Raw genomic sequence first — 13474 nt, 5'->3', positions numbered from 1 at the left:
CACACACACACACACACACACACACACACACACACACACACACACACACACACACACATCACACACACACACACACACACACACACACACACACGCTTGTGCACATGTGTACACACATACACACACACACATGCTTGTGCACATGTGTACACACACACACACACACACACACACACACACACACGCTTGTGCACATGTGTACACACACACACATACATACACACATCCACACACACATGTGCTTGCTCGCTGCGCCATGCTGTGCTCCCACCATTACACAGTGCTCTGTGCAGCATCGGAAAATGGCTGCCCTCCATCGGCTGATGTCACGGGGAAGTAGGCGCACATACAGAGGAAGAGGAAGTCTCTACAGAACACGCACAAAGAGAGAGAGAGGAAGAGAGAGAAAGAGAGTGGGAATTAGTGATAGAGAGAGATGAGAGAGAAAGAGTGAGGGAGAGAGAGAGAGTGGGAGAGACAGGGAGAGAGAAAGAGAGAGAGAAGGTAGAGAGAAAGAGAGGGGGGGGGTGAGAGAGAGAGAGAGAGAGACTTTTTGACTTTTAAAACCCCTTTTATTGAACCATTGCATGGATCAAAAACCACCTTAAAACACTACAGTATAACCCCCCCCACCCCCCAGAGAGAGAGAGCAGTTGGTGCACAGTAGTGCCTCTTTGATGCAGATGTTTGCAGATTAAGATTAGGAGTCGTCGTGGCTTCCGATCTGAGCCGCCTGGCCTTTTGTTATTAATAGTGGCTTTTTAATCAGCCTCCGTCCCAGGACACAGAGCCGGCACAGCACAGACAGCAACACAGCCAATCCAGAGGGAGGGAGAAAGAGAGGGGGAGGGAAAGAGGGAGGGAGGAATGGAGAGAGAGCAAACGAGGGAAGGAGAGGATGAGAGAGAGAGGGAGAGAGGGAAGATGTGGATAAGAGAGGGAGGGAGTGTGAAAGGGAGAGAGAGAGGATGTGAAAATAGGGATGGAGAGAAAGGATGAGAGAGAAACAGAAATGATGAGAATGAGGGAGTGAGGATGAGAGAGGTAGAGAGAGAGAATGAAAGAGTGAGAGAGAGGGGAGAGAGAACGCCTCTGGAAATGAAGATTCAGGCTTGTGAGGGGGATGGGAGCAGGCATGCATGCGTGTGCGTATCCGAGTGTGTAGTATAGCTCTGTTGCTCTAAACCCTTCTACATTAGTAACCTCCCAACAAGATGGCTGCGAACCCACACACACACACACACACACACACACACACACACACACACACACACACACACACACACACACACACACACACACACACACACACACACACACACACACACACACACACACACAGGCTCAGAGGCAGCCTCATTGATTTCAACACCCCAGCCATGGCTGTATTATTTAAATGTTAAAATGTCGATGTTGGTAATCAGGACCCGATTAAAGTGACAGCGCCAGGGCTGGACCTCTGAATGCGGTGGAATTATGAAAGCATCACGTAGGTGTTAAGATGGGTCCTTACCCCCATCTCCACCCAAAAAACACAGGCGATAAAGAGGCAGCCCCGTGCAAGGAGGTGCTGGCCGAGGGCTTTTTTGACAGAAATTGACAGTGACTTCCTCTCTCCCCCGGCCTGAACCGGTTTGAGCCTGACTGCAGGAGAACTGCAGCTGCCTGGCAATTTCCACAATAATCTTCTGCAGCTCCGGCTTCTGCTCAGCACACCACACCCCGACTCCCCCCCCCCCCCCCCCCATGCTTGTGCTCAGCCCCACCTACACAAATTCAGAAGTCCCTCCCCCCATCCGCACACACACACACATTGCCCCCTGCAGCCTACAGAACGACCCCCCCCCCCACACACACAGATAGCCCCCCACCCCCATCTTAGCATCAATCGTATGGAGCTGCTCCTCTATCTGCTGAATCAGTACTACCCCCATGGACCTCTGGAGCTGACTGAACATGCAGATGAGTGATGACACACACACACATACACACACACACACACACAGCGGAGAGAGAGAGGAGGGAGACGAGAAGAGATGGGGGTGAGAAAGAGTGAGTGTGTGAGAAATGGGTAGAAAAATAGTCAAAGATCGAAGGAGAAAAAAAGAGACGAGAGGAGCATGAGAGTGTGAGAATAGCTGATATTAAATTATAAGCACTCTTCGAGAAAAATAGAATTATCAGTTGTCATGGGGAATTGTGCATGCATTTGTTTCTTTATTAAATCAAGTGAAGGAGGCAATACATCTATGTAATTTCTCTTTAACATAAAGCAAAGCATTAAGGTGGTAAATCATCATCATAGTAATAACCTATAGTAATAATAATAGTCATCATAGTAATAACATATATAAATATATATATATATATATATATATATATACTATGATATACTATATATATATATATATATATATATATTATTACTATGATGACTATATTACTATTACTATAGGTTATTACTATGATGATGATTTACCACCTTAATGCTTTGCTTTATGTTAAAGAGAAATTACATAGATGTAGATGTATATATATATAGAATATATATATATATATATAGTATAATGCACTATAAATATGGAGGTACCACTGAAAAGAGGTCATATTTCCATTCATTAATGAATGTCACCAAATGCAATCACACAACTGCATACAATACTTGCCATTTTCAGTTATACCAAACAGACTGGTGTAAGCAATAGTAATGAGTGTTATTGTCTTTCTCTCTTTCTCCTTTTCCCCATTTCCTTCTCTTTTACTCTTTCTACCGCTCCTATTCTCTCTTTTTCTATCTCCATTCCTCCCCCTCTCTTGTTAACTCGGCAGGGAATCACAGCTCATTACAATGCATTATTTTGTGGGCTTAGCAGGCTTTCGGATCGATAGCCAGCGCTGATAAAATTCTGACCTCTTTAATAGATTCACGGTGTCAGTCATGGCGGGCAGTGTGGGGATGTAGAGATGACCATCCCCCACCCTTCATTTCCCTCCACTCTCCTCCTCCATCTAACACACCATTTGCACTACTGCGGAAGGCACACGACTGCCTCGGTTATTAAACATTTGTCCTCAACATACTGTATGTCAAAACATAAAAAAAAGGAATCAGTCATGTGTGTGTATGTTTGTGAGGGTGTAAATTCACACTCTACACATATTATACAATTTATAGAACATCCCATGCTATTTACAGAGATAAGAACACCAAATACATTAAGCTCTTAAAGTCTTACAGTTTGATTGCATTTCACAAAAAATAAGTTCCCTTTGACGGAGGAAATATACAGCCTAAAATATTTTTGACACAAAAGGCATGTATCTTTTGATGGGATCCAATCATGTAAATAGTCCATAAATATTTGTTTAATAACACAGAATAATATTTCAATCCGTCTTTGTAGGATCTAGAAAAAACAATCCAACAATTCTACCATGAGAGCGAAAGAGGTAGAGAGAGAGAGTGTGCATAAAAGGGAAATGTATGTTTCCTTTATTTGAGGCTTTTCATATCATCACAAATGCCATTTTTGCCAGGCACAAAGAAATGTGGCTGCCTGGAAGTGAACAATGTGCACTCTAATTAAATGGAAACTCTTTAGGGAGATGGGGAAATGTAGTGTTAACAACCTTATGCCTATGCTAATCACTCTGAGTTATGCACGAGACTAATTATAAACTTGTATTAAAAGCCGGCCTTGTACCACCAGAGAGATGGGAAGGCCCCAGTTCAAGACTGATGTCTTCATACTGCCGGAAGCCTATCCAGGATTAAATCAGTTTGTTCTGACATTCAGCCCAAATCACCAGGAACATAAAGTACACATACGTTCATCAATGAGCATATGCATCTCTGCATTTGCCAGTGTGTGTGCGTGTCCTTTAGAGCAAAAGATATAGACATAGATTGAATGTGCTTCTCTGACAAATGGAAATGCATCTCTTTTAAGCTAATAAGTGTGATCATTCAAGGGGTCATTTTCACCAAAACATTTAAACAAAACATAAAGTAAATACTAGCAAGTTTAATGATATTGCTATGACATTGAATTTTTTTAGGGAATTTGTACTCAAGATTATTACAATGTAAATATACTATTATTGTATTCATAATAACACTGTCTAACACACTCTGAAATGTGTCTGTCATGTTCCCACATCTGATCGACACCTTGCAAGCATTTTTGGGCAACATGATTGTGTAATAGCATCTCCTGTGCACCATGCCGGTGGTTCCCTGAGTGAGGAGAGGTCATAGCCTACTGTACTGTATGTCAGTGGCCAAGTGCATCTGGGCTGTGCTTGGGAGGGCCACTGGAGTGGCTGACAGCAGGTCTTTCTCCCTGCCAGGACTCAGAATAGATTTTTCATTTCATTAGGGTTATCATGTCTTTGTAGACAAATTTAATTAGATGTAAATTGTGTGAGCGTGGACCTAAACTGAGTGTGTGTGTGTGGGGGGGGGGTGTGGGGGGGCAATTATAGCACGCACACACCAAGGGCTTGGGGAGGTGTGTGTGTGTGTGTGCGTGTGGGGGGGGGTTCAAGTGGCTGTCCGACAGTAAACACCACAAACACAAAGGATTTTGGCACACTGTTTGGCACTGTGTTTGAGCCTGCATAGCTCTGCAAAGCGTGAACAAAACAACCCTGATAGCAATTATTGTCTTCAGTATCACTGTTATAATCGTTATCATTAGCAATAGCCATCGCAATCACCATCACTGCTAAGTGGTTGCTAAGTGAGTGGTTTTAAAAAAGCCATTTGAGCTCATGTAGCAGTGCTACAATCATAGCTAAAAAATGGAGGGTATGTGTTTGTGTGTGTCTATTCGCAGACTTTTGACAATGCTATGATTTTGTGCTGACGCCAGGTCTTCTCAGGCTGCGAGTGATAACGATGGGTCTGCTGTCTTTGCCCATCTTTCACCAGGGCCCATTATCGGCGGTCCGGGCACTTTCTCCGCCAACCGCCTTCCCCATTATTACCTTTAAGTGGCTGTTTGTTAGCACGGATATAGCATCTAAGAGAAACACACGCACCCTCTTGGGTTTGAATGGGGGTCTCTGTCTGACACACTCTTGACACTTTCTGCTGGCTCCTCACAAAAAAAGTATCCCCTAACTATTCACAACTTTGTAGGGGTTTAAGACACCCGAGGCCCCATAGGGATGTCAAAGTTAATGCCTGTGATGTTTACAAATTGGCCTGTGAATTAACGCAGGCGACTGGGAGAAGTCAATTGGGTCCTTTGTCTGGATTGCTGGGAGCGGAGCTGAACGAAGCGTGGCGCCTCTTGTGTTGCCTCTTTTTCTCTTTCTTTCTCTCTCTCTCTCTTTTTTGAAACTTTTCTTTTCAGGCACTTGTCCCAGTAATTGGCTGTGGCCCTGGCGTCGAAATTCTCATGCTCCCTGGCAGTGCACTGAATACCCGTTGGCAACAGGGGGGCTGGAAGGGACGCACGAGCAAGGAACGCGGGGTGAATGCACGAGTGACATCCCTGCAAACAAAATCATATAGAAGATGCTTGCTGCATAACTGCATGCTGCTCCTTCCCTGAAAGACTCTTGCATACACACTTTCTCTCTCACACACACACATTTTTCTGACAAAGACACACACACATCCACACATTCAAAAGAGGCCTAAACAGGTTACCCCCCTCCTCCATGTAAAAATCTATGTATTATTATCCATGATTACCTATTTCAATTCTGGGTCTACCTGCCATACATACAGATGAGAGTGGGACTGAAAATTGAGGTGCTTCAACACATTTAGCCTGTGCTGCATTTCGCCTGAGATTGGGCAAAATGGCGCTATCCACTGGAGTATAGCAACGCAGGGTGGTGATTACAGGCTGTGTGCTTTGGCTATGCGGCAGGTAAGCACGGGCCAAACTCCACTCAAAATCCATTCAGCACTTTTTATCCCCCTGAGACTGGGCAGGGAGGTAAAAAAACGTAGCCTCCTGTAGCATTGTGGGGGGTTGTGTCAGTATGTGTGTGTGTGTTGGGGGGTTGTTCAACACACTGAATCATTTTCACTTCCAGCTGCCTGCCAGTGGGACCCGAGTGTAAACCCTGCACAGATAGCACCAGACCTGGGTTGCATCTGTGACTGAGCAGCCCTCCACCACAGTAGGGAGGATTCAAATATTCGAGGGGAAATGGAAGAACACAACCACAGGGAGGGGAGAGCACACACACACACACACACACACACACACAGAGGCAGGGATGTATGTGCCAGGGTCAGATCTGGAGATGGGATGGATGCTAAAACGTGAAGGAAAACAACTAGAGGCAGACACACACATTATACACATGCATGTGACATACATCCAGTACCCTGGTAATAGGGAAGGCAGGGAGAGTTGTGATAGCCATGTGTGGGCCGAGAGTTGTGATAGCCATGTGTGGGCCGAGAGTTGTGATAGCCATGTGTGGGCCGAGAGTTGCAAGGACATAGTTGCCCACCATAATAATTCAGCCACCATGTTCCACCACCACCAATCCGAGCTTTGTGTGACTGAGTATGTGTGTTTGCATGTGTGTACACATCTGTGTGTGTTTACATTTGGGAGAGACAAATTGACTGAGCACACTTGGGTCTGCATAGAGTGTGTATATATGTGTGTGAGGGAGTGTTCTCTGTGTTTGTGTTTTGAGAGAAATCAATCATCATTGATTGAGTGAATAGCGTATGCACAACCTTGGGCACATGGAATATTAGTATAGCTATGTATGTCTGTATGTGTCGCTGTGTGTGTTTGTAAATGTGTCACCTAGGCCATGTATCCATTTCCCATAATCTCTCAGTCATCATGCCTTTTCTCTTCCCCTTCTATCCCCATACAGACCATCTATACCCTCACCTTACAACACCAGTAAGAACACCCATCCCCATCCCCACCACTTCCATAGTCCTGAGCCTCATGGCCCTAGCAGACTGCTAGCTACTCTAGGGCAGCCAAATGCATTAGCAGGGTCTATATGTTGCAGCCATATGCTATGAGAAGGGTGGGAGATCGAGTTGTAGCCCCCACTGCGCACTGGCAGGCGAGGGGCATCAGACAGCGGGGCATTAAGGTAGTCTGGCATGGAGATAAACACACCTACAGGGCAGTTCTCCAGGGCTGGCCCTTGTAAACAGTAAGCGAGCTGTCTCTCTCTCTCCCCTCCCCCCCCCCCCCCCCCCCCCACACACACACACACACACTCCAACTTCTTATTCTCTATCCTCCCGTACCACAGTAATGTAATTAACATGCTCGTTCCTCAGTGAGCACAATTGTGTTACACGATTTTACATTTAATTTACCACACACCCAAATGAAATGCTATCGGCTTGTGGACCAGATAATGAGGTGGCGCAGCGATACTGGAATGGGCGGTATCGGAATCCAATTAAGGTGTGCGACGCAAACGTAGGCTACAAACCGCGGGAACGGTACGAAGCGATCTTGCATGGCGCAGTGGGATCAACCATAGCAGTCACCCTGCAAGCCCAACATACACAAAACGCACCCAAAATCACAGCAAACATGTGATGACAAAGCACAGGCCAGACGTGTGAGGATTAAAGGCAGGGATGCATGCCCTCTGCTTTAAAGGGCTTGTATGGCTGCTGCTTTATCAGATGTTTAAACAGAGAGAGAGAGAGAGAGAGAGAGAGAGAGAGAGAGAGAGAGAGAGAGAGAGAGAGAGAGAGAGAGAGAGAGAGAGAGGGAGGATGGACTGCTGCAAAGACTACTCTGAGGCTTTGATTAATAATTCACAAAGCTATGAGTTGTCCCACAGGCCTAAGTCCCCTCTGCAATCCCATAGCTACCAACACACACTCACATACACAGAGTTACAAAGAGAAAGAGGCAAAGGCAACAAGGCGCACACACACAAACACAGAGGAAGAGGAAGAGAGAGGGGGGAGAGAGAGAAGGAAGCAAAGGCAACAAGCAGAGGCCCACACAAACGATAATGGCACCCACAAACACACATGAAAGCACACAGCTTTACAGAGATTCTGGGCATATGTGCAGAGTAATCATTAATTTATGGATTAATTAATTCATTAAAACGTTTACACGCACAAAAGACTCAAAAGTAAAACACACACACACATACAAAACATGGCATTCAATAAGATAAACAATGTGCTCACTTTTTTACTTTTCTTAAGACTAAAAAAAATGTATGTCCAATACTGTTGTATTTGTGTTAGTTTTCTATCGAAATGGCAAGCTATTCAGTCTAAAAGCACATGTACAGACCTGAACACACTTTCGCAAGTACTCATGTAGTAAAATAGTGTTGTTGTAGCACTGGACATCCCAAATGACAAGTGTCTTAAGGGATTCCTGCAGGCATACAACACAACCCTCAAGACAGAAAGCAACACGTGGTGTACTTAACTGGGGGAAATTGTCTGTTCATGTAATGTGGAAATTTCAGGTTGTAGGTGTGTATTTTTATGCATTAGGATAAAGCATGCAATCATAAATCCTATCATTATAAGACTGTTCCAAGTCAGCTCAACCATATTTTTTTCATTTCATTCTGACATTTTTTTAAACACAAACTCACAAACACAGAGAACCCAAAAATGCATTTGTGTGACATTTATTGTAGAGATGTAATTTTAAACAGATGTACTTTCCATTATCACATGATTTTCCTCAAAGAGCTTTAGTTTCACATTAAGGCTTAAATAAGAATCACAATGGCGTAATCAATGGAGGCATTTCATCAATGACAAGTAGGCCTATTGATAACATATCCAAGTAGGACGATTAAGTGTGAAACACTGAACAGGCAAGCTGATTGGATTACATAAAAGGTACTCTCAGAGGCAAATTAAAAATGAGAATATTGAATACTAATAAAATTAATTTGCACATTCACATATGAAGAACGGTACTAGAATGAATATGCTACATACACACTCTTTCCCAGAGTAAGTCAACTAACAAACGAAGGCCCATGCAGCACATCATAATCGTCCCAACTGTGTAAACCAGAATTAATTTCCATCTACTGTGTATATATATATATATATATATATATATATATATATATATATACACATACATACATACACACACACACACACACACACATTAAATAATATTAAAATCTGGACCTACATAATATGCATCATAAAGACTAAGCATTTAGCATGTAAACAATAATTTTGTTAATGTCTATGCATGAGTTTATACAATCCTATGACCATGTGAAGTGTCTGTAGTGTGTATCAAATCACCAATATATTTTCATGTTTGTATTAGTATTTGATGGTTTATTCACATTAATGCATGTTATTTGAGCTGGATAAGATAATTTTGAAATAATCTGTTCCTAACCAGAAATCGTTCGTAGCATTGAAGCATATGATTAGCACTTGGACCAAAGTGGGCTACTCTGACTAAGTATAGAGTTGAAATACAAACTCATTTTGTGTATGCTTAGCGAAATTGCTTCATTGAACAGTCTGCAATTCTAACAAAAGGTTGCTGATATTTGACCTCAACTGACAAATCTCCCTTTTGTACTCCTGTAGCAACATATTTTTGTCTACAATCTTAGATAGCGCAGTCTTAGCCACTGATTGTTTCTTATTTACAGGTTCAGGACAGACTTTCTTTTCAGTACACACACAGAATGGATAGCTTGAGGACTGTGAGGAAAATAAGTAACTGAATTTGACAAAATGTGTATCGGACTGGAATCACTGACTCCACCTTTAACATACAGGAAGGCAAAAGGCTAAAAACGTATATAAATGTAAGGACTAAAATATAGGACTTACAGTATAAAATCCCCCTATTGACAATTATATGTTGATTTAATGTTTCGAAAAGCAAACAGTAAAACTCAAACGGGCAACCTGATGACCTGAGTGAAACAGCCATTATACTGTTGTACAAATAGGCAACCCATTGTAGCGCAAGAGAAGCAGTTGTTCAAGATGCTCATCGCTTACACAGCTCTGTTGTGGGGTGCAGACACCACCATGACTGAAGAGACGATCTACGGGCGCACTAGATGTCAGGATGGTGTTGAACTTGAGGAAGAGCTTGCTGATGCTCGGATAGTCTTGGAGGCATTGCAGTGTCTTTGTTGTTGACTCGAGGTAACGTTGAACCTCCAATTTTGGGCCACGTTGGTTGCTTGAGTCCCTTGGTCCAAAGTTGAAGAACTCGTCCTCCAGCTTCATGTCATCGCTGTCCGACTCGTCTTCAGCATCTGGGTCAATGTGAACTGCTTCCCCCATCAATGCTGTTTTTAAGTCACCTCTTTCAGGTTCGGACAGCCACCATAGGCGAAACTGTGGCATGGTTGCTGCCGCTAATTTGGCATTCTGATTGGAGAAGATAGGCGCAAACCTTCTGTCTATTCCTGCGAGGAGAGAGTCAATTATGTCTGGGAAAATGCACGTCTTGGTTTTCTTCTCCCTCAGCCTCTGCTTCAGGGTAAGCAGCGTAGGAATGGCCAACCCAAAGAAACATCTGTCTTCCCCTTGAAAGATGTTGAGCGAGATGGCCAAAGGTTTCAAGACCTCTACGTATTCCTTCAAGAAGCAAATTTCATTCAAAAGCAGCTTAGCTACATTCTTTCGGTAACAGAGTTCCTCAAGTTGGACATCATTGAGAGACATCAGATCTTCAATAGCCTCATACTCAAAGTTCCAGCGAGTGATACGTGATGTGACTTTGACTGGCTTTTCGTCCTCTGTAGCCTCTGAAGGCTGATGGACTTTACTCCACAGAGCTGAGCATTTAGCCATTGCACTGGAGTACACACTACAAGTTGTGTGCTGCGTCAGCGCTTTCACCAGGTCTTCAGTGGCAACTAAACTGAGCACATGGGCAATGCACTGCTGATGAGGGGGCAAAAAGAGGACAGCACCCTCTTGAGGTGATGTGGAGAGGAGAGCATTTAAGTCAAAAAATTCACTCACCTCACCTTCATCCTCCTGGTCCTCAACGCCCAGAAACTCATGGAAAGCTTGTACAAAACTGCTGCCACTGTCAGTTACCAATGCCTGGACTTTTTTTTCAAGACTGTATGCTACATGCACCTCGTGAATCTTTGCAGCAATTGTGTCATATGTAAGTGTGCCTCGGATCCTGGTGCAAGCAAGAGCCGCTGACTTCCTTTGTAGGTCAGTTGAGTCTACCCAGTGACACATCATGGTGAGGTAACTCTTCTTGCGAGCTGTCCAGATATCTACGGTTGTACACACAGACAGCACATCATTCAGCTTTGCTTTCAGCTCTTCTCTCATTTGTATCTGTTCTCTCTGAAGCCTGTCCACCAGCGTCTCTTTCGTCATCACCATCATGCCACCACTTACTCCTTCAATTAGTTTCTTAAAGCCAGGCTGCTCCAGCAGGGAAGGAGGCTGCAGGCCCTCCATTATGAAATTGAAGATGAGCGAATCCACCACTGCCTGTGATTCGTCATGTGTCACTTCTTGCTCAAACTGTTCAGGAGTTTCAATTTTGACTTGCATCGCAGGAGGTTCCCATTGCATTATTTGGTCAAAGCTGCTGGGCCCGGGTTCTGACTTCTCTTGTTTTCCCGCTCGAGGTTTTTTTGTTTTGAACAATTGAAATACCCCCATGTGTCTTCTCTAAAATGCAACAGGCAAACATTGTTGTAGATTAGTATTACAGTAAAAACAGAAAAGTTAAATGCATCATTATTTCTCACAATCATACTGTCATAAGAGGTATTTTAGAGAAAAGAAAATGCTCGAAACATCTAATTTTTGTAATTTAGCCTATTTAACCACATAAACAAAAAACAGTCAATTTCTATATCAGATTCATTAGATTACATCTTCATTTAGTCCTTAATGTCATTGCCTTTATTACAATTCTCATAACTAGTATTATAATTCTTACTACTGTTTTCTTAGTATAATGAGTAGCCTAAACAAGCTACACCATATTTGTGTGTTATATTTGCTAATATATGACAAATATCATTAACACACTGATTTGTTGATTAGTTGCAGTGTCAATATCAGGCTTCATAACAAAATATTCTCACTGATCGTATTATTTCAGTCGTTATGAAAATCTGCTGAATTCAGCCATATCACTCCTTTCCAGGGCGCATGGGCTTCCCATTCAGACTTTTATTTTGATATTACCAAAACCCGGAAATGCCGTAACCAACACTCGTGTAGGAAACAAACATCTTGCTAGATTGTTTCTAATTACATTAAACTCAAGCTGCAGTGGAACCCTACATGTTACGATTTAAAGAGTATTTGACCAACTAGCACTCTTTTATCGTAGTTTGGATACAGTTGCATAAAAGATACTCAGACGCCTGCGGTCTCAGTGATACTGCGTGGTTTATAACCACAGCACAGCGTAGACCGCTGTTCTGAGCTCACGTTACAAGTAACGTTGGCCAATGTTTTTAAGCACAATGTGTTGCGGTTAGCCAGAGCATTGCTCAAACAGGAGATGGTTAAGACATTGCACTGTGAAAAGCTTGATCGCGTCGCAATATTCCCAATACATTTAATTAAATAAGGAGTGAAATCTAAGCGAGACTTATATAGGCTACTTCAACTCCAGCCTCCCAGTTGGTGAGCAGCTAGCCGTTCACGTTAGCTTGCTGAAACAAAAGAGCACAGCAAAGTTAGCAGAGAAAACTCACCTCCAAATGCTTCTTCAAATTTGATGTCGAATATCTGGATGTCGACAAAAGATTAACCTTTGGCGAGCACAAATTGCACATTACGACTACATTTTTGCCACGCATGTTTTGGAACGTGAAAAGATGACGATATTGCCAGGCATTGAAAACATTTCTCTGACATGGTTCCATCTCAAAATTGAACGTCTTTTCCGACAATGTGCACGAACCGTTCGAAACTAAAATGAAACCACCACGTTTCTAGAGTCTATCATTTGAGTTGATTACAAATAGATCACATCTGTAATCTAATTACATTAACATTATATTGATTACAAGTAATCAGTTTACTGTACTATTCGGTATCGTGTAAGTAGATATGTGTGTCCGAGGGTTAAATTCCTTCACGGCGATGACTCGCGCACTTTGGTTCCTAGTGGGAGACGCCCTGTCTAATAGTTAGTTTACTTCCAGTCATGGTTATCCTCCTCGCCATAAAATGGATTGTAACTTAAAGTATTTTGAGCCAGAAGGGATTTACGAACCTATTTTTTGATGAGACAGTGAACATTTTATTGTCCCACAACCTCAAAATCCATAAGAAATTATGCAAATAAGCCTGACTAGGAGACCCTTTAATAGTGGGGTTTCTATCTTCAATGTTTTGAAAATGTCTTGAAGTAAAAAAAAAAACAATGGACAGATCTCTGCTATTATACAAAATATATGCTGGGTTTGCATGCCTCCCTGCATCACAAGCCTAACAAAAACAGAAAGCAGAGATCCCTCTATTAATTACAAATGGATTTATAGG

At 42.9% G+C, this 13474-nt stretch overlaps 1 protein-coding gene across 1 annotated transcript; it reads right to left on the bottom strand.

Annotated features, from left to right (window-relative positions):
* Positions 1 to 8606: 8606 nt before the first annotated feature.
* Positions 8607 to 13046, bottom strand: LOC121688712. The gene is made up of 2 exons (XM_042068484.1): positions 12682 to 13046; positions 8607 to 11638 (listed from the first exon to the last, which is right to left on the bottom strand). Exons 1-2 carry the CDS (start codon positions 12850 to 12852, stop codon positions 9914 to 9916), a joined length of 1896 nt encoding a protein of 631 aa, XP_041924418.1. The 5' UTR covers positions 12853 to 13046; the 3' UTR covers positions 8607 to 9913.
* Positions 13047 to 13474: the final 428 nt, after the last annotated feature.

This window comes from Alosa sapidissima, chromosome 17 (genome assembly GCF_018492685.1).
Source record: "Alosa sapidissima isolate fAloSap1 chromosome 17, fAloSap1.pri, whole genome shotgun sequence".
Classification (NCBI taxonomy): domain Eukaryota; kingdom Metazoa; phylum Chordata; class Actinopteri; order Clupeiformes; family Clupeidae; genus Alosa; species Alosa sapidissima.
The sequence above is the reverse complement of the archived record's forward strand: the minus strand, read 5'-3'. Positions and strand labels throughout refer to the sequence as shown.